The 19,072-nt window shown below is 33.9% G+C and overlaps 1 protein-coding gene, 1 long non-coding RNA gene and 1 other non-coding gene across 4 annotated transcripts; 2 read left to right on the plus strand and 1 right to left on the minus strand.

Annotated features, from left to right (window-relative positions):
• Positions 1-3,639: 3,639 nt before the first annotated feature.
• On the plus strand, positions 3,640-3,746 carry LOC148210918 (small nucleolar RNA R71). The gene has a single exon (XR_015792029.1). It is a non-coding gene; the product is annotated as a small nucleolar RNA R71 (small nucleolar RNA).
• Positions 3,747-8,634: 4,888 nt separating this feature from the next.
• LOC111021015 (cysteine synthase) lies at positions 8,635-13,957 on the minus strand. Of its 2 annotated transcripts, XM_022297839.2 has the most exons (11): positions 13,939-13,957; positions 12,760-12,828; positions 12,522-12,631; positions 11,804-11,861; positions 11,336-11,599; positions 11,088-11,225; positions 10,857-10,908; positions 10,345-10,424; positions 9,513-9,572; positions 9,300-9,380; positions 8,635-8,925 (listed from the first exon to the last, which is right to left on the minus strand). In XM_022297839.2, exons 2-11 carry the CDS (start codon positions 12,796-12,798, stop codon positions 8,839-8,841), a joined length of 969 nt encoding a protein of 322 aa, XP_022153531.2. In that variant the 5' UTR covers positions 12,799-12,828; positions 13,939-13,957; the 3' UTR covers positions 8,635-8,838. The 2 variants fall into 2 exon arrangements, with proteins under 2 accessions (XP_022153531.2, XP_022153533.2); XM_022297841.2 differs by lacking the exon at positions 13,939-13,957 and having other exon boundaries at positions 12,760-12,955.
• LOC148210919 (uncharacterized) lies at positions 13,874-15,031 on the plus strand. Its single transcript, XR_015791595.1, has 2 exons — positions 13,874-14,009; positions 14,126-15,031. It is a non-coding gene; the product is annotated as an uncharacterized LOC148210919 (long non-coding RNA).
• Positions 15,032-19,072: the final 4,041 nt, after the last annotated feature.

Consider the following 19,072-nt stretch of genomic DNA (forward strand, 5'->3'; position numbering starts at 1 on the left):
CGTAAGATATTGTCAGGTCCTAGCTTATATAAAAAAGGTTCATCCCAACGATAAAATCGAACTTCATTTAGAAATTTCTTTACCTGTTGCTTGTTAAAGTCATAAGGAACTATTCGACTTACTAAATAATTTGCTATATCGGCATACCACGGAACTGAGTCAACTCGCAAGAGTTGCTCGTCAATAAACTGTTCACGTATAACAGTTCCATCATCACAGAGCGGGGATTCCAATCTAGACAGGTGATCAGCAACTTGGTTTTCAGTACCTTTCCTGTCCCTAACTTCAATATCAAACTCTTGAAGTAACAAAATCCACCGTATCAAACGTGGTTTCGCATCTTTTTTAGCAAATAAATATTTTAAAGCAGAATGGTCAGTAAAAACAATGACTTTTGTGCCTATCAAGTAAGACCTAAACTTATCAAAGGCGAACACAACTGCTAACAGTTCCTTTTCAGTAGTAGTGTAATTGAGTTGTGCACCGGTCAGAGTCTTACTAGCATAATATACAAGATTCAAGATCTTGTTTTTACGTTGTCCTAACATAGCTCCTATTTCATAATCACTAGCATCACACATGAGCTCGAAAGGTAAATCCCAATTAGGTTCGATAATTATAGAGGCTGAACTTAGAGCAACTTTCAACATTTCAAATGATTTTAAACCGTCATCATAAAAAACAAATGGTCTATCATGTTCTAACAATTGACACAAGGGTTTAGAAATTTTAGCAAAGTCTTTTATAAAGCGGCGGTAAAATCCCTCATGCCCTAAAAAACTTCTAATCCCTTTAACATTCGTGGGAGGAGGTAGCTTTGAAATGATGTCTATCTTAGCGTGGTCTACCTCTATTCCTTGCTTGGAAATTTTGTGACCCAAAACAATACCCTCTTGTACCATGAAATGACACTTCTCCCAATTTAGGACTAGGTTTGTTTGTTCACATCTCTCCAATACTCTCTCCAAATTAACTAAACATGCGTCAAAAGAATTTCCAAAAACAGAAAAGTCATCCATAAAAACTTCTAGAATATTTTCTACCATGTCAGAGAAGATGGCCATCATACACCTCTGAAAAGTCGCGGGTGCATTGCATAATCCAAAGGCCATTCGCCTGAAAGCGAACGTACCATACGGACACGTAAATGTTGTCTTCTCCTGGTCTTCTGGAGCAATAGTAATTTGATTATAACCCGAATATCCATCTAAGAAACAATAGAAATCCTTACCTGCCAGACGGTCGAGTATCTGGTCAATAAACGGTAGAGGAAAATGGTCTTTCTTCGTTACCTTGTTGAGTTTGCGATAGTCAATGCAAACTCTCCACCCACTCACAGTTCGGGTTGAGATGAGCTCATTCTCCTCGTTGGCCACCACAGTTATACCCCCTTTCTTTGGTACACACTGTACTGGGCTTACCCAGCTGCTGTCGGATATTGGGTATATAACACCGGCGTCAAGCCATTTAAGAATTTCTTTCCTTACAACCTCTTTTATCTTCGGGTTCAACCGCCTTTGACTCTCAATAGAGTTCTTAGCATCTTCTTCCAATAAGATTTTGTGCATGCAAAAGGCCGGGCTTATCCCTCGGATATCTGCTATCGTCCATCCAATGGCCTTTTTGTGCTTCTCCAAAATCTGCAATAAAGAATATTCATTAGCAGGTGATAAATTGGAAGCTATAATAACTGGTAAAGTGTCGTTATCCCCTAGATACGCATATTTCAAATGCGACGGCAATGACTTCTGCTCCAAAGTGGGTGGTTCCACTGTGGACGGAAGTAACGACTTGCATTCTTCTTTTTATATTTTTTCAACAAGATTAGTCACATCTTCCGGTCCTTCTGCTATCTTATCAAGCTCTTCTTCAATCTCTGTAACTAACAAGTCATAAAACTCATCAAACATAACAGGATTCAAGCTAATTATAGCAGAGCACTCTTCAAAGTCTCCTGGTAATTTCATGGCGTCTAGAACGTTAAATTTAACTTCTTCATTATTTACCCTCATTGTAATTTCTCCCTTCCTCACATTAAAAACTGTACCCCAGTGGCTAGAAATGATCTTCCTAAAATAATGGGAACGTCTAAGTCTGCCTCGCAATCTAGAATGATAAAGTCCGCAGGGAAAATGAATTTGTCCACCTGGACTAAAACATCTTCTATCTTTCCCTCAGGTCTTATGATAGATCTATCTGCTAGTTGGAGGGTAACCGTAGTAGGTCTAGCTTCTCCTATGCCTAAAGATTTGAAAACTGATAATGGCATAAGATTAATGCTAGCGCCTAGATCACATAATGCCCTACGTAAGTTTTTCCCTCCTATGGAACATGGAATGGTAAAACTGCTAGGATCGTTACACTTCATGGGTAGCGGGCTGCCTACAGCTTCACTACTACATTTTTTCATGGCTACCAGTTCATGCTCTCCTATCTTTTTCTTCCTAGAAACTATATCTTTCAAAAACTTAGCATAATTTGGCATCTGTTCTAGAGCATCTACTAATGGTATATTTATATGCAATTGTTTTAAAATATCTAAAAATTTTCTAAACTGGGAATCATTATTTTTCTTAACTAATCTTTGTGGAAACGGGGGAGTAGGGGTAAAAGAAGGTTGTACCTGTGGAGGAACACTCGGGGTGTCCTCATTACCTTTTCTAATATTTTCTTTTTCTGGTGTTGTTGGATTTTCTGGTATCTTTACAGTTGGTTCAGTGGACGGAATATGTACATCTGTTATTGGCATTGTTGATCCATCATATGCTAGTCCACTCCTAAGGGTGACAGCTTTGCACTGTTATTTCCCTTCTCGTTTTGGTAATTCAGTATGGCCTGGAAAGAACCTTGTGGTCTATTCTTCAATTCATTGGCGAGCTGTCCCAATTGGGTCTCGAAATTCCTCATTGATGCCGCTTGGGATTGTATCATTGCGTCGATTCGGGCCATGTACTCCTTCATCATATTCTCAAGATTTGAGTTGTTATTTTGAACTGGTAGAGTCTGTGTTCTCTGATTGTACTGCTGTTGCGGTGGCGGGATGTATTGCTGTGTAGGTGGAACATAGGGCTGCTTGTTCTGCTGGCTCTGCCCTTGATTAAAACCGCTCGAACCTCCTTGACCTCCCCATGAGAAATTAGGGTGGTGCCTCCAACCTGGGTTGTAGGTGTTCGAATATGGGTTAAAGTTCCTATTGTTCCCATGTCCTACATAAAAAACGAAAGCAAGGTTATGTGGACAATTATCATAAATATGGTTTTCACTGCAAAATGAACAAATGAGATCGTTGACTTGGCAAACAGGGGTAGGAGTGCAATAATCCGACTGCACAGGTTGTATCGGCGCGGCTAATGGATTTTTTATTCCCAACGCCATCTCTTTCAGCCTCTGGTTCATTGTAACCATCTCTTTTTACATCGAGGTCGCAATGTCCAGAGCTAAAACTCCAGCTAGATCTTGCTTCTTTGGTGCTGTCCTAGCGAACACCATAGTTCGTTGTGTGAAGCTAAGTCATTTAGGATGTTGACTATCTCGTTGAATGTCTTTTTTGTAAAGGCTCCGTTGGCAGCATTGTTTAGCATCATCTTAGTAGGATGATCTAAACCTCTAAAGAAATGTTCTATCTAGATGCATGCCGGCAAGCCATGGTTAGGACATTTCCTGATTAGTTCTTTAAATCTTTCCCACGCCTCGTGAACAGGTTCACGATCATACTGTCTAAAGGAGATGATCTCCTTTCTAATATCAGCGTGGCGAGTAGGTGGGAAGAATTTTGTTAAGAACTTCTCCACTAACGACCCCCATGTGGTGATGGATCCCGGTGGAAATGCATTGAGCCATGCTCTAGCTTGGTCCTTCAAAGAAAATGGAAAAAGTGTTAGTCTAAGAGCATCATTTGTTATACCAGGTAATCGAAATGCATTTGCAATTTGAATGAATGATTTCAGATGATCATGTGGATCCTCATGTTCCTGCCCTCCAAAACGTCCAATTGTCTGCAACATTTGGAACATCATTGGTTTAAGCTCAAAGTTTGCGTGGGCTGGAATAGGGTTGACTATCCCTGAATCGAAGTTCTGAAAAGCCGTAGCGGCATATTCTCGCATTGCCACGTCTCTGTTGTCCGCCATTTGGATATGGTTGAATTCATCATTTCTTGCGTGATCCCTCATATTACCGTTAACAGCAGGTGGATCAACCGGATCACTAGGTGGAATATCTGCCATTGATGTGCTCGTACTCTCTACCTCACTTTCAGGACTGATTTCGCCTTCTCTCTCTTTTTGCTTTTCTAGTTGTTTTCGAAGTTTTTGCTCCTTTCGAATTTTTCGAAGGGTCCGCTCAATCTCAAAGTCAAGGGGTAGAAGAAAAGATCTTGTGCTCATGCACTTTAACTTACCCTTGTGAGATAAACGACCAAAAATATAGAACAAAAACGGTGGATGAAAATTACACCCAACAACAATTCACAAAAATAAAAACTAAATAATTTTAAAATAATTTTAAAACTAAAGTCCCCGGCAACGGCGCCAAAAACTTGACTGGGGTTATGCTGAACGCACGCACTAAGCGTGGTAACAATTCTATAGATGCAAGCGCACACCTGTCAGAGTAATATAAAATGGATGGAGTATCCAAGTATCAATCCTCAAGGACTTCTAAATAATTTCCAAACTCTAAAGTTTTAATGAATAGTGAACGTTGAAATGAGTGATTTTTCTAAAATGGGAAGTGGTCACAAATAATGGTTTTGGATTTGGGATTTGGTCTTATAATGGTAAAACCTAGCCCGAATTACTTCAAGTTATCCAACAAAGAATCAAGGATACGCTAAGGACGATATGCATTTTACTTTAGAAACCAACGACTACGCTTTTCACTTGACTTATGTCTAAGCAAGTTCAAAGTCCTAAGACATTCCCTAATATGTCTATTATGAGAGCTATCTTAGTTTTAGGATGGAAATAGTCGCAACCTCGGGTTAAGGTCCTATGTCTAGGCTACTTAACCGGAACCCTTATGTCTAAGGCGCTCCTCTCCTCGGTTTAACCACTCAACAATGCAAATAAGCAATCTTTTCAGTATTGACTGGTTAAGACTTACAGTGGCCTTCTCTAAATCCTAACTTTTTGGGAAAACATGTTGAGCAATGAGTGGAAAGAAAAAACACTACTTCTTAGCAACCCTTTTTAGAAATAAAAGGCTGACTATCCATAACCGAGCTAGAGACGGGAATTTAGAAAGACATATTGAAGAAAATACGGCAAGTAAAATGGTTGAAATTGAAATGCATGTGTGAAAAACAAAAGTTAACTAACGGAGAGTTTTGCTCCGGATTGAGAGCTTCGCCCTTCTCTTTCAAGCAAGGGGGAGTGTCACGTGCTCTTTCCTCCAAAAACACAATTCTCTTAACTAAAAATAAAGTAAGACAAAGGAAAGATAAGCAAAGTGCTGGATTTTTATATATTTGAATAGGTAGGAAATAACTAAGTACAAACGGAAACAAAACGAAGCTCAATAAAGGAATGTAAAGTGCTCGGGATTTAAAAACCAAAAGCAACTAATGAAAGCAACTTAAAAGTACTTAGAAAGCAACAAAGAAACACTAAAAATGATCAAGAGAAGGAAGCAAGGCTTGATGAATTTTGTGGAGAAGCTGCTGGAATTTATAGCTGTGCAGAATTGGTCAGGTAGGTCCTAAAACGATGGTGAATCACTCATTTCCAACTTTTTTGACTGACTAAATCGTGCTCAAACTCATAGTGGAATACTTCTTCTACACGTATGCATCGGTTGGAACCACCAAAACGCATTGGAAGACGCGTTTCATTAAGGGCAAAGTTGGAAGAAAAACAGTTTTTGCAGCCTTCCCAGGCGCCTGGCGCCTCCCATGTAGATATTTCCGTCTTTTTGCTTCTTTTGATTAATTTACACTCCCAAATGGTCCTAAAATGTCATAAATACAATATAAGTCAATCACAAACCATCATATATGAATTTTGTATGAATTGGAACTCAAACGACCGAGAAAAAGTCCGAAACAAAGTTGAAACATAGTAAAAACAGCATCTAAAACCTTCTTTTTACGCATGTAAACAAGCGTAATCAGCGTCGTCGCCGCTGCTGTTTGATCCGAAGAAGCGCCGTCAGAACGCCGCTGCACCTCGCCGGAAAACGTCCTTGTGGCTGCCGAAGGTCTTTCAACAAGAAGGAGGGGGTGGCTAGGGTAAGAAGAAAGAAGAAGAAGAAAGAAGAGAACTTGGGCTAGGGTTTCCTTTTGTTTTCTTTTCTTTTTCTTTCCCTTTGATTTAAAACCAAATTAACCCAAATGGAGGCCTAACAAGCCCAAGCCCAAGAGAAAAGAAGTCCATCCCCCGTGAAAACAAGACCCACCATACGGAGTCCGGTAATTATGAATTTAATTAGAGTTTAGAGCTCGATAAATATAGATAAATTTAATTAACAATCAATTTAAAAATAAATGAAAAATCTCCTGATTCGAGACTAACTAACCTGAGGGACTCGGGGCGTTACACTCCTTCCCTTCAATTTGACAGACAATTGGAAGATATTCTGCCTCTAAACCTGAGAGTACACAAGACATTAAATAATTTAAAGTAATAGGTTCACATGCTAATTTGAGGCTTTCAAAGGCTTGTTTCATAAGTTCAAGATATCCAAGACATCTCCAAAGAGTTTTCTTAGTATTTTGAAGAACATTCCTCAACTGATTTATGCGCGCGCCTTACTTGTTGCTCCATAGAGATCCTCAAGAGCTTTCCATACTTCTCTTAAACTTCTGAAGTCAACGACATCACAAGCAATAGAAGGAGTCATTGATCCAAAAATCCAACCAAGTAGAGCTTGATCAACTACTTGCCACTCCACATATTCAAGATTCACTTGAAGATTTTCTGAAGTTCCTTCAGTTTCTGGTGAGACAAGAAACTGTGGTGGTTTGGCCAAGTTCCCAACACATACCCATCAACTTTTTGACCCCTTAAGACAGCGAGCACCATTCCTCTCCAAAGAGAATAATTTTTGTCATCCAACTTTACTGTTAAAACAGTGCCCAGGGGATGACCAAAAGAGGTATTAAATTGTGGTGAAGGATTTGGTGTTCGGCCAGCAACTTTTGTGATCACTTGTGGAGGAACAGATGAATTTTTGGTTTCTTCGGTCGTCATTTCAGCGTAAGCCTTCTTGGCTCTGATACCAAGATAAAATTTCAGAAAACTTCCTTATATAATTCAATAATCAAGATGAATATATATACAGAAAGAATAGAACTATCATGGTTCATATCAGTTACCCACGATGCCTCAAAACTGAAAATAAGGAGAAAAACTGAAAAATAACAGCAGCCAAACTCGTGTGCTACAAAAACTGCTGTGTTAAAAATAGCCTCTTAACGAAAAATAGCCTCTTAATGAAACGACGTCAATACACATCTTCTAACGATGCCACATGTCAACTTCTGAGCGGTCTATTTGTTCATGTCACCCATCACGTAGGATTTGTCCACTTGTCCATGTCACCCGCCACGTAGGATTTTTTTACCTGATTTGTTTTGACCATAATTTCTTCGTTTAAACTCCTATTTGAGTGATTTGATAGGCATTGATTTTGTCTTTTCGAGGTCTATAGACACTTTGAAAAACTCAAATTGTTAGTTTATACATATTTGTGATCATCAAAATATTTGGTTTGATTGAAGCCATAGAGCTAACAAAATTAACATAAACTTTTAAATCTAAGTATTTTTAGAAAGAATAAAAAATGTGGGAGTGTAATGAGTAGCTAAGGGTGCGTTTGGTTGGCGATCTAAAAACATGAATTTGAAAACTATGGATCCAATGAAAACAAGAATTGTATTCTATGTATTCACTGTTTTCAAGTATGTGTTTGGTACCGAATTCAAAAATTGAATATGAATTTAAGAATTTGTTGAAATTGGTAACGTATTCATGACAACTCAAATAAAATAATCGTTTTGGTTGGATTTGAAAATTTTGTTTAAAATCTCAATTCTTCTTAAATTTTAAAAAGAGAGAGGAGAACTCATGTTTCCCTAGACTCCTCTCATCTCTCTCCTCTCTTCCAACCTAAAATTATAAAATAATGGAGAAAGATATCATGGAATGTGTGCTGTCAATTGGGAAGCCTTACAGTTCACAGCACTCTTAGATGAAAGACATGCAAACAGAAGAAGAAATTGAGAGAAGTGAGCAAATTGAAGAAAACTCTCGGTTGGAGTACAAGTAAAGGAAGAAGAAAAAAAGCAGATGACACCCGTTTACACCTCTCAATTGAGAGTTTTTACCTTCTGTAACAGTGGGTAATTTTGTAACAGAATTCTCATAGGAATTTTGTACATCCTCACCTCTTAATTTATTTTTAGTAGCAAACTTTTGTTCAATCTTTACAAAATATAATTAAAAATTTTTAATATTTTCAAATATAGCAACAACTTTGAATTTTGCAGATATGGAAAAATATTTCAAATCTAATTTTTGACTTTTTAGTTATTCCAATTTTAGCCTTCTAATTTTTCAGGTATATCAAATGATATACAAATATATCAATGGTATATCAATATTCGTATCAAGTATATCATTGGTATCTCAGCACTCATAATCAAGAGTATCAATTTATTGATTCATTCGATAATATAAAAAGTAGGGTTGATTTAATAACTATGCATAAATATCTATAAAATTCATACTTATTCAATAATAATTTATTTAAAATTTTGTAGCAACATATGCATTTTTCCTAATTTTTCTATTTAACACGCTTCATTTAATTCTGCAAATTTTCAAGCCTATCAACAACTCATTAATAAGTCATATTTTCCGCTTCTTTCCTTATGGAATCGAACAGTGTTGTCGACAGATATCGCTCGCCAAAGCTTGGGAAGATCACCTACAAATGGACCACCAGATAAATCAATTTTTACCTATTTTTACAATGTGGCCCCTGATCTTTTAAAAGTTTCACTTTCATCCTTTAAATAGTGAATTGTTTTCAATTAAGTCCTTTAAATTATTAAGTATTGAAAGATGATGGCATATAAATCTAAAAACAGTTAATTTTATGTGACATGGGTAAATTTACTGTAACAATGCTTTGTGACGATAAGAACTCAATTGAATTTTTTTTAATACATTAGGGATGAAATTGAAACTTTTAAAAAATTAGAGACCAGACTGAAAATCCGAATATTAAAAACGGAAACATATATTTAGCTTATAATTTTCAATTTATCATATTTGTAAATGAAAGCAAATATAGCTTACAACAATGAGTTTTCCTGCACTTTCTGGTCTTTTCGCCACTTTAATTGCAGCAGCAGCTGCTGCACCTGATGAAATCCCCACCTAAAAAAGAAGGGCAAACAAATCATCAACCTCAAACCCAAAAAAAAAAATAATAATAATGATGATGATAAATAAATCCATGTTTTCACAAAAGTACATAAATAAAGGTCTCAAAGAGATTTAGTATCATACAAGCAGGCCTTCCTTTAATGCAAGAAGCTTTGCAGTTTCAATTGATTCCTCACTTGATACCTGAAAAAAACCCAAATTCATATCTCAAATAAGGACATGGCTGCCTACTTGTAATGCTATATTAGAAGAAAGAGTAGAAAAACATAATCGTTCTAACACATTCAAGAAATCCCGAGCGAGCTTTTAATTTTTTACTTAATAGATCCTTAACTTACAAGACACTTTTTAAAGTTCAACTACCTATTAGACACAATTAGAAGTTCAGGAAAATGAGATTGGGACGCTGTTGAGAATTAACTCAAATGTAGGAGGGGGAAGATGAAAAGATTGTTGGTTTATTCCACATCGAAGGTATAAGGGCTCGAATGTTAGTTTATAATTTTGAGGGAAAGACTCTGCCTATTTTGGGACGAGGATGTTAAGGATCTCACGTTGAAAAGAAAAGCAACCTTACAATGATTTATAATAGATATGAATTACTCATCTCTTTGTCAATTAGTTTTGAGATGAAACCCCATGAATATGAATATGATATCAAAGTCCAACAAGCTCAAACAAACTAGCGTCTAGTCCAAAAATGGGATTCAACCAAGATCGATGAGTCAAAAGAATCACGATTTTGAGAGACATGGGTTACTCTTCTTATTGCCAATTGGTTTTTAGGTGAACCACATGAATATTAATAGAGGATTTGAACATCTGACATCGATAGATGTAATCTATTGAATTGTTTAGATCATATCTAAAAGAAAATTGGAAAATAGAGAGCATATTGGAAAGAAACTCCTTTGAACAATTATTGATAAAAAGAGAGGATATGATGAAGTTTCACCTGAATAACTTCATCAAAGACTTTGACATCAAGAACAGGAGGGATGAAGCCAGCCCCAATTCCTTGAATGAGATGCTTGCCTATAATTTAGTCATAAAAAATGTCATTCAGCAAGCCTAGCTAAAAAATCATTTGGCAGCATAAATAAAAATCACTAACGATTTCGTTTTTAGTTTTTTATTTTTAAAATTTCTACTTGTTATCCACGTAATTTATTTGCTATCTTTTCCACCTTTTTAAGAGCACATTTGAATTTTTAGCCAAATTTAAAAGACAAAAATAAGGTTTTAAAAGCTACTTTGATTTAGCTTTCAAATTTTGACTTAGATTTTGAAAACGTCTTTTAAAGGTAGAAAAGAAAAACAAAGAAATTGATAGGAATAGTAGGGTTTATAAACTTAATTTTCAAAAAGTAAAAAATTAAAAATAAAATATTATCACATGAGTCTTAATTTTCAGCCATTCAAAAAAATTGGACAGAAAAAAAAATTGGAGTTTAAATGGGAACTCACCAGGTTGCCCTCCACTTAGCACTGCACTTTCTGCTGGTTCCACTGCATAAACCTATACATATACCAAGATTATTTGATCTCTCCAATAGTAATGACTCGTTTAATAATGTTCTTAGGTCTCATTTCTTGTTTTATGTTTAGAATTTGTTACGGAACAAGAAATAAGAAACGAGGACGTTATCAAACGACCCCTCAGTATCTCGTTTTCTAGCAGCAAACTAACAAGGGAACCTTAATGTCCTGGTTCTGTTCCTTGAGGAAATTCCCGGCACCAGTTATCGTTCCCCCAGTTCCGATCCCGACGACCAAAGCATCGACTTTTCCTCCGGAATCTTTCCATATCTCTGGCCCAGTGGTTTCATAATGAATCTAAAGAACAAAAAATGAGTCATTCAGATTTGGAAAAACAGAGTTATATAAATCCTCTTGAGATGACAACAAAAACAAAAACAGAAACAGAAACAGAAACAGAAACAGACCTTTGGGTTGGCTGGATTTTCAAATTGCTTGAGAAAATAGCAATCGGGTGTTACTTGCATTATCTCTTCAGCCTTCTTTAGAAGTCCTTCAAGTCCAAGTGCAGGATCTGTGATGTGCAGCTCGGCTCCGAAAGCTCGAAGCAGAATTCGTCTCTCGAGACTATACGAAGCTGGCATAACGACTATAAGTCTGTAGCCCTTCACTGCTGCAATGCTTGCCAAAGCAATGCCCGTGTTACCGCTTGTAACCTCGATTAGGACGGTCTTTTTCCATCCCAAAAAAGAAGAAAAACAAAGGCAGATCAGGTAGCAGATCAAGTATAAGAGTCCACACTTCAAATTTAGCAGTTGTTTTTATTACATCATGTAAAAAAAAAAAAAGAATTTTTGGGCATTTGCCAATTGGAGTGGTGCCTTAAGGCCTAATTTCAAATGATAGAGACAGAAATGAAGCCTCCTTTTTAGTACCTTTTCTGGTGTAATCAGGCCATTATCCTCTGCATCTTGAATCATACTGTGCGCGATCCTGCATCGAAAACTTGTAGATTGCATATCATGAAAATCTCACCTATGCTAATCCAAAAGAACGATACGTAACTGGTAATTAGAAAGGCATTAGAAACCGACACCCACGTAGAGATATTAAATCTTACTAGCTCCCAAAATCTCCCACATGATCTCTCAACCCCTAAAATTTCTACTAACCCTCTCAATCCAAATATCCCACCGAGTAGCCAAAAAACAAGCCCGCCACAACAAGATCCCTCTATCTCGAAAAGGGGGCAGAGCAACACAGCCTCCACTATTCTATACACTCCCTATTACAAGCCAATAAAACCCCAAAAACTTTCAGAAACCAGTCCCAAATAGATTTTATAACGGTTTTTAAATGTAGATAACAAAATAAATAAACACATAGGTGCAAGTAGGTGTTTATAAGCTTAATTTTTAGAAAAAGAAAACAAAAAAACAAAATGGTTACCGAATGGAGCCTTTGTTTTGTGTTTTCTAAAAATTAAGCTTATAGTATCTACTAATACATATATTTTCTTTTGTTGAGTTTTTCTTTTCTTAAAACCCTTGACAAAGTCTTAGCCAAAGCAATTGTAAATAAGAAATGAAACACCATAACAGAAAATATTATCAAATGGGCGCGTAATTTTTGTAGTAAAGAAGAACTCTAAACCTGTCTTTGACGCTAGAACACGGTTCCATCGTCTCTAATTTAGCGGCGATACGAGCAAAACAACCATCAGCCACTTTACTTAGATAAACCATTGGAGTATTGCCTATTAACTGCATGAACCCAATCAGATCCACAACAACAGCAGATAGAAAAGTGGAAGAACATAATGAGGAAAATTCAACAAAAAAAGAAAAATCAAGTTAGAAAAATTCAACAACTGAATACAAAGAGATATTACTTCAGTGATATCATTCTTGATTCCACCCTTCTCTTCCATGCTGTAGTTTGTGCTTCCTATTTTTCACAACTGCAAATCAATAAATAAAGAAGATAATAATGAAAAGACAAAGAAGAAAAGAAGAAAGAAATGTGGGACAATTTTGGTAGTAGCTCATTCTTTTTCATTCATAATTGAAACAATACAAATGGTCATTTCCAACTAGCTAGCTGTACTCAAATTTTATTTTATCAACATTTTAAGCTTATGAATAAGTAGCTATCTCAAAACTAATTGGCAACGAGTGAGAGGAGTAGTCTAGGTATCTTATAAACCTTGTTAGGCCTGTTAGTCTTTTTGATGTAGGATCCTTGTGCACCCTTAAAGATGGTGGCACTTTTACCTCTCGACAAGTAACCCATTTGCTCGTTTGAGTGAGTTGGATTCTGATACCATATAAATATTCATGGATTTCATCTCAAAATCAATTAGCAAGGAGAAGAGTCATTTCGTAGCTCATATATATCTTATAAACCTTATTACGACTCTTATTTAGTCTTTCGACTCTAAAAATTCTAATTAAGAGCCTGCAATTAGAGTTACGCTGTAATTTAGTCTCAATAGTTAATACCACTACTAGCTAGAACTCTAATGTGATATGCTCACTAAATTAATTTTGGCCGAGTTTTTATCATGTGCCAAACAACTCTATAGCCTAATGAACGTGTAACATTTGTGTTCAAATTTTTTAAAGCTGACGGATTAAATAGATGAAATGGGGACTAATGTCATAATTTAACCGAAAATAATGACGAAAAATGTTGGGAAATAATGCAAATACAACAAAATTTCCACTAGGAATTTGAAAAGGAACTGATAGCAGAAGTCTCGAAATCATAGAGGTAACAGTTGGCAGAAATGACATAGCAAATCGAAAAGAAAAGAAAACAACCCAGTAGCCAAAACTGGTTAATGCAGCCAAAATAATCTGTGTCAAAATTATGAAACGTCAAAAGAAACCAGACAATGAACATAAATGGAGCAAAAAAAGAACCCATTGCATAAAAGTTCAGAAATCCCATCCCATCATCTGTATCAGAAAATGAAGGGAGAAAAAAAAAAAACCCACTTCATAAAAATTCAGAAAACCCATCATCTGTATCAGACATGAAGAAAAAGAAATAAAAAAGTTTAGCTCACAAATGAAAAGGCCTTCAAAATGCTTCTGGTGATGGAGAAATGGAGGAGTGGAGAGCTCTCTCTTTTTTCTGGTAACTTCTCTTTTGCCTTTATCTATTTTGTTTTCTTTATTTTAAATTGTTTTTCCTCCCTCTCTTTCTACGAGTTGTTTTTATTTATTATTATCTTTTGTTTGCGACTGTTGAAGAAACGAATCAAAATTGACTAAACAATAGTTGGTGGATTGAAGAGTGACTGACAAATGGAAGATTAAGAAAGCAAAGCAGCACTCGAAGGAAAGATCATTCATGAGACCGCGGGCGTAACAAAGAGATACAATACAGGCCAATCTTAAAGATCAAAATTTCAAACCCCTATTAGATTTCAAATTGAAAGATTGAAGATGTATTAGATATCTTTCGATACAATTCTGAAAATTCGTGGATAAAACTCATGATTTAACAAATTTGTTTGATAGAAGTTTTATTAAATTTTCTATATAAATTTAGAAGAAAGAGAAGGAAACTTACAAAGATAATTATTTTTTTATATTTATAGATATTTTAAAGATGAATTTAAATTAATTTTTTAAAAGATATTAGGTACTACAGAAATGCATAAGGTAAAGACAGAGAAGTTTTAATTATTTACTTTAAATGAATATAAAGGAAAATAATTTATATAAAATTAAAAAATATAATAAATAAAACTAAAGAGATATAAAGAATTTTTGTATTCAGAAGATTTTCAAATCAAGTTCAACCGGATAAAGTATTTACTTTCGATTAAAAAGTCATGAGTTTGAATCCCCACTCAGGACGTATCCATGTGAATTCCAGAGACATGGACTCTTGGTATTGGCATAATTGACTTATTCTTGATTACCATCTTCAAATCTTTATTTCAACATTATTGTTCTATCATTCTCCCCCAAAATTGAAAATTCTTGTTAATTTTTTTAAAAAGGAAAAAAAATTATAGAATTTGTGATTCTATGTCACTTTTATACAATTGTTTGGAAATTTTCTTTAGACCATAATATTTTAAATATTTCCCGTAGCTTAGCGGCATCGGCTCTTGGTGTTGGCATAATTGACTTATTCTTTACTAGTTTTTTTTTAATCTAATTTTTTTATTACCATCTTCAAATCTTTATTTCAATTTTATTGTTCTATCATTGCTTCCTTCCAAAATTGAAAATTCTTATCTCAATTTTTTTAAAAGGGAAAAAAAATCATAGAATTTAATTCTATGTCATTTTTATACAAAAGTTTGTAAATTTTCTTTATACAAACATCTTTATATCTTTGGTTTTCTTATTTTTATATATATTTTTAATTATATATAACCCTTTTTTTCCTTTATATTCATTTAATTCATTTAAAGTAAATAATTGAGACTTTTATATCTTTATCTTAATACATTTCCATAGTAGGTAATATTTTTTAAAAAATTAATTTAAATTTATCTTTAAAATATCTATAAATATAAAAAAATAATTATCTTTATAAGTTTCATTCTCTTTCTTCTAAACTTATATAGAAAATTAAATAAAACCTCTATCGAACAAATTTGTTACATTATAAGTTTGATCCATAAGTAGAGTTGTCTTCAAACTTTTCATTTAAATTCTAACAGATGTCCAAATGGTATTAAAAAAAGTGTTCAAATTTTCAATCTTTTGTTTAATATATCTCTAAATATTAGACTATTTTTTAAGTTCAAGATCTAATAAAAACAAAATTAAAAGTTCATCTACTTATTTGACACTTTTTAAAGTTTAGAAACAATATTAGAAACAAATTTTAAAGTTAAAAGAACAAATTAACAATTTACGCAATTTAATATCTATATATATACACACACACCTATATGCACACATGTTCTATTTGAAATTATCTTTATATAAATTTAAGCCCCTTAACATAAAATTCTAGATCCGTGACGATTCTCATCTCTATATATTGTACTAAAAAAAAGAAAAAAGTTAGATTTTGATTACTATTCAATTGCCAAAATGGTCACATCTTTTTTTTTAATACAAAAACATGTGGGATTGAAATTCGAACTCATGACCTTTCAGGAAAAGATGGTACGTACTAGTCGAGTTAAACTTAAGTATACTTTAACCAGTTGAGTTAAGTTGAGGTTGACAAATTGTCACCCTCTTTATATGTTGTTCGAAGTAAAATATGATTCAGTTATCTATATAAATTTAATAATAAAACTTGAAATATTATAATATTTGAATAGAATTTTTTTTTGTTATATACATGTAGTTTAAATAAGAAATTAAAACTATAATATTATATAGGGCCAACTTGAGATATGGTAAAAAAAAATTTGCAAAATAAACAAAATAGCAATCATATTTTGGTATTTCAAATGTAGCACTTTAAAAAAAAAAAAACGAAGGCCCTATTAAATGACAACGTTGCCCTGCAAGCCTAAACTCAAGCCTAGAAAATCCTACGTTTTGATTTCCCTCTGATTTCTATCTGATATACTGCGGATATTCGTATTTGATATATTACTGATATAAATGTCTGATATACTACCGATGTCATAGTCTTATATACGCCTTATATGAGTGTTTCATATCAATATATCTTATATAAATATAATATAATACTAATATGAGTGTGTGATATACGATTGATATGTATATCTGATATACTATTTATATGAGTGTTTCATATACTACTGATATGAGTGTTTGATATACTACTGAAATGACTGTTTGATATACTGCTGATATGACTATCTGATATACTATAGATGTGATAGTCTTATTTACATATGATATAATGTTGGTTTTACTTTAATAGAAGAATGCAATATGATATTATGATGCAAAAGTGCAACGATATTCAAAATTATAATAAATAGATAACATTCTCAAGATGCTAACACCAACCAAAATAGAAATATTTAGAAGTGAACCATTTGGACACTTTCTGTCATTTAATATTAGGAGATGCCCACTACAGTTATTAGTACATATAATTCGCTGAATATCTAAAAAGAACCTATGAGATACACTGATATTCAATCTAAATGTAAAATTTGTAAGATTTAGATTGATAGAGTTTCGCTTGATTACAGGTTTAAACTATTTTCATGAATACCCTAGTATTGTCTAGATTTTACGTCAGATGTATATCAGAGGTACATTAGGTGTATATCGGAAGTATATTAGAGTTACATTAGATATAGGTTAGATGTATATCAGATACAGACATACATCAGATGTATATCATATATAGGTTGGATGTATATCAAATATAGATTTGATGTATATCAGATATAGATTAGATATATATCAGATATCATAAGGGTAAAATTGGAATAATAAAATTTTGAAAAATAAAAATTCAAATATTTTGCTATACTTGAAAATTTGAAAACAGTTGACATTTTTTGAAATACATAAAATATGTTTGTTACCTACTATAATTACCCTATTATATATTTATTATTGTTGGTGTAAAGGCAAAATATTTTATATAATTGAAATGATGTATATATTAGCTGTGTAACACTAGCAAACATATTATAGTGTAACTAGCTACAAAAAAGTAACTGATAAAGACATTGTAAATCAAACTAAATACATTGTATATGTTAGAAATACATGGAACTAATATTTAGCTATAAGAGAAATACAAGCTGATATGTTTGTAAATGAATCAGAATGATAGCAACAATGTTAGCAACAACAACAAACGAATTGATCCAGTAGAACTCCAAATGAGTGATGAAAGATAGCTGATGGATGCTTCAAAAGCCAGACATGATTAAAATTGTTCACTCTACACACCTTGCTAGAAAACTACAACGATCGTCTCAGCAGGATACAATGGCTAACTCTGGTTGACACAACCCGTCCCAAAACACCTACTAGTCCTAAACAAGCCGTACCGACCACATACTACCCCGACTAGCTACGAAGTTCATAGTCAACTTCTTCTTAACTTTACCTGAACTTTGACTAACAAGCTCTAAATGCTTACAAAATAAAATAATAATCTTTTACTGCACAACCATTCTTAAGTCCAATCTAAACATTCTATTATGTCAACCAGGTGTAGATATAAAATTCTTTACAAACACACTACACATACATACAAACAAAATGATATGCAACACCTTGAACTACTCGAAGTGGCAGAAGCTGATCTACTATCCTTTCTAAACTTAAGTACAGCTTGGGGGGCAAAATATATGATAAACAGTGAGTTAGAAAGGTCAATGAGTGATAGGTTAATAAGAAAATAATCTTAAAAAACTCTTATCATAAACAAGTGAAGTTCAAGCTTTTAAAACAAACCTGATAACTGAAGTAATAGATCTCATTTAAATGTTGTAAAACTTGAATAACTAAAAACTCAGTAAACCTTCTCGTAACAAAACTTATAAAACAATTCCTTTTTCTAGACAACGGTCCCAAGCCTAGAATTTGGAATCCTAATTTGCTCTAATTATCCTAGCATTCCCCTCTGTCCTCTACAACCAAGTTACACCAACTTTTCAACATGCTCTAAAAATACTTTCTAATTAAATACATGTAAAACATTCTTCTTGAAGTATGAAAGATGCTATGAAAAGCTCGACACCACACATGTACTCATATTCTGGTCTACTAACATAGAGTAATTTCATTACACACAGCAAAACAATTCTCTTAACGCGCGGAGTCAAATGATCCCTAAAACCTTTCTATTTATAGGTATACTATAGAAACATATTCATATAGATACAATAACATGGTGATTTGGAAACTACTTTATGCATAAAATTCTCGAATCTCATAAACTGTTCTAAAATTATTCTTCTCTTCTTTCTAAGAACTTTTTCTTCCTCAAATCATTTATAAACTCTCTTTCAAAATAACATTTCATAAGCTTCGAACACTTTTCTACGACCATAAAACATTTATCTAAATCATAACACATTTCTAAACTTCTCAAGTAATCACAACTTCTTGCATTCTCAGCAGAAAATGCTAACTCATTCCTAATATATATAATTCCTTGAAATTCTATAATAATAGATAATATAAAATATTTTATAAAATAACAACTCACAAATCCTAAGAACGAGTATATTCGGGTTCTATGCTGCTCCAATTTCTGTTTGACCTGAAATATCAATT

The sequence above is a fragment of the Momordica charantia genome (genome assembly GCF_013281855.1).
Source record: "Momordica charantia cultivar OHB3-1 chromosome 6 unlocalized genomic scaffold, Mcharantia_2.0 BLBB01000006.1, whole genome shotgun sequence".
Classification (NCBI taxonomy): domain Eukaryota; kingdom Viridiplantae; phylum Streptophyta; class Magnoliopsida; order Cucurbitales; family Cucurbitaceae; genus Momordica; species Momordica charantia.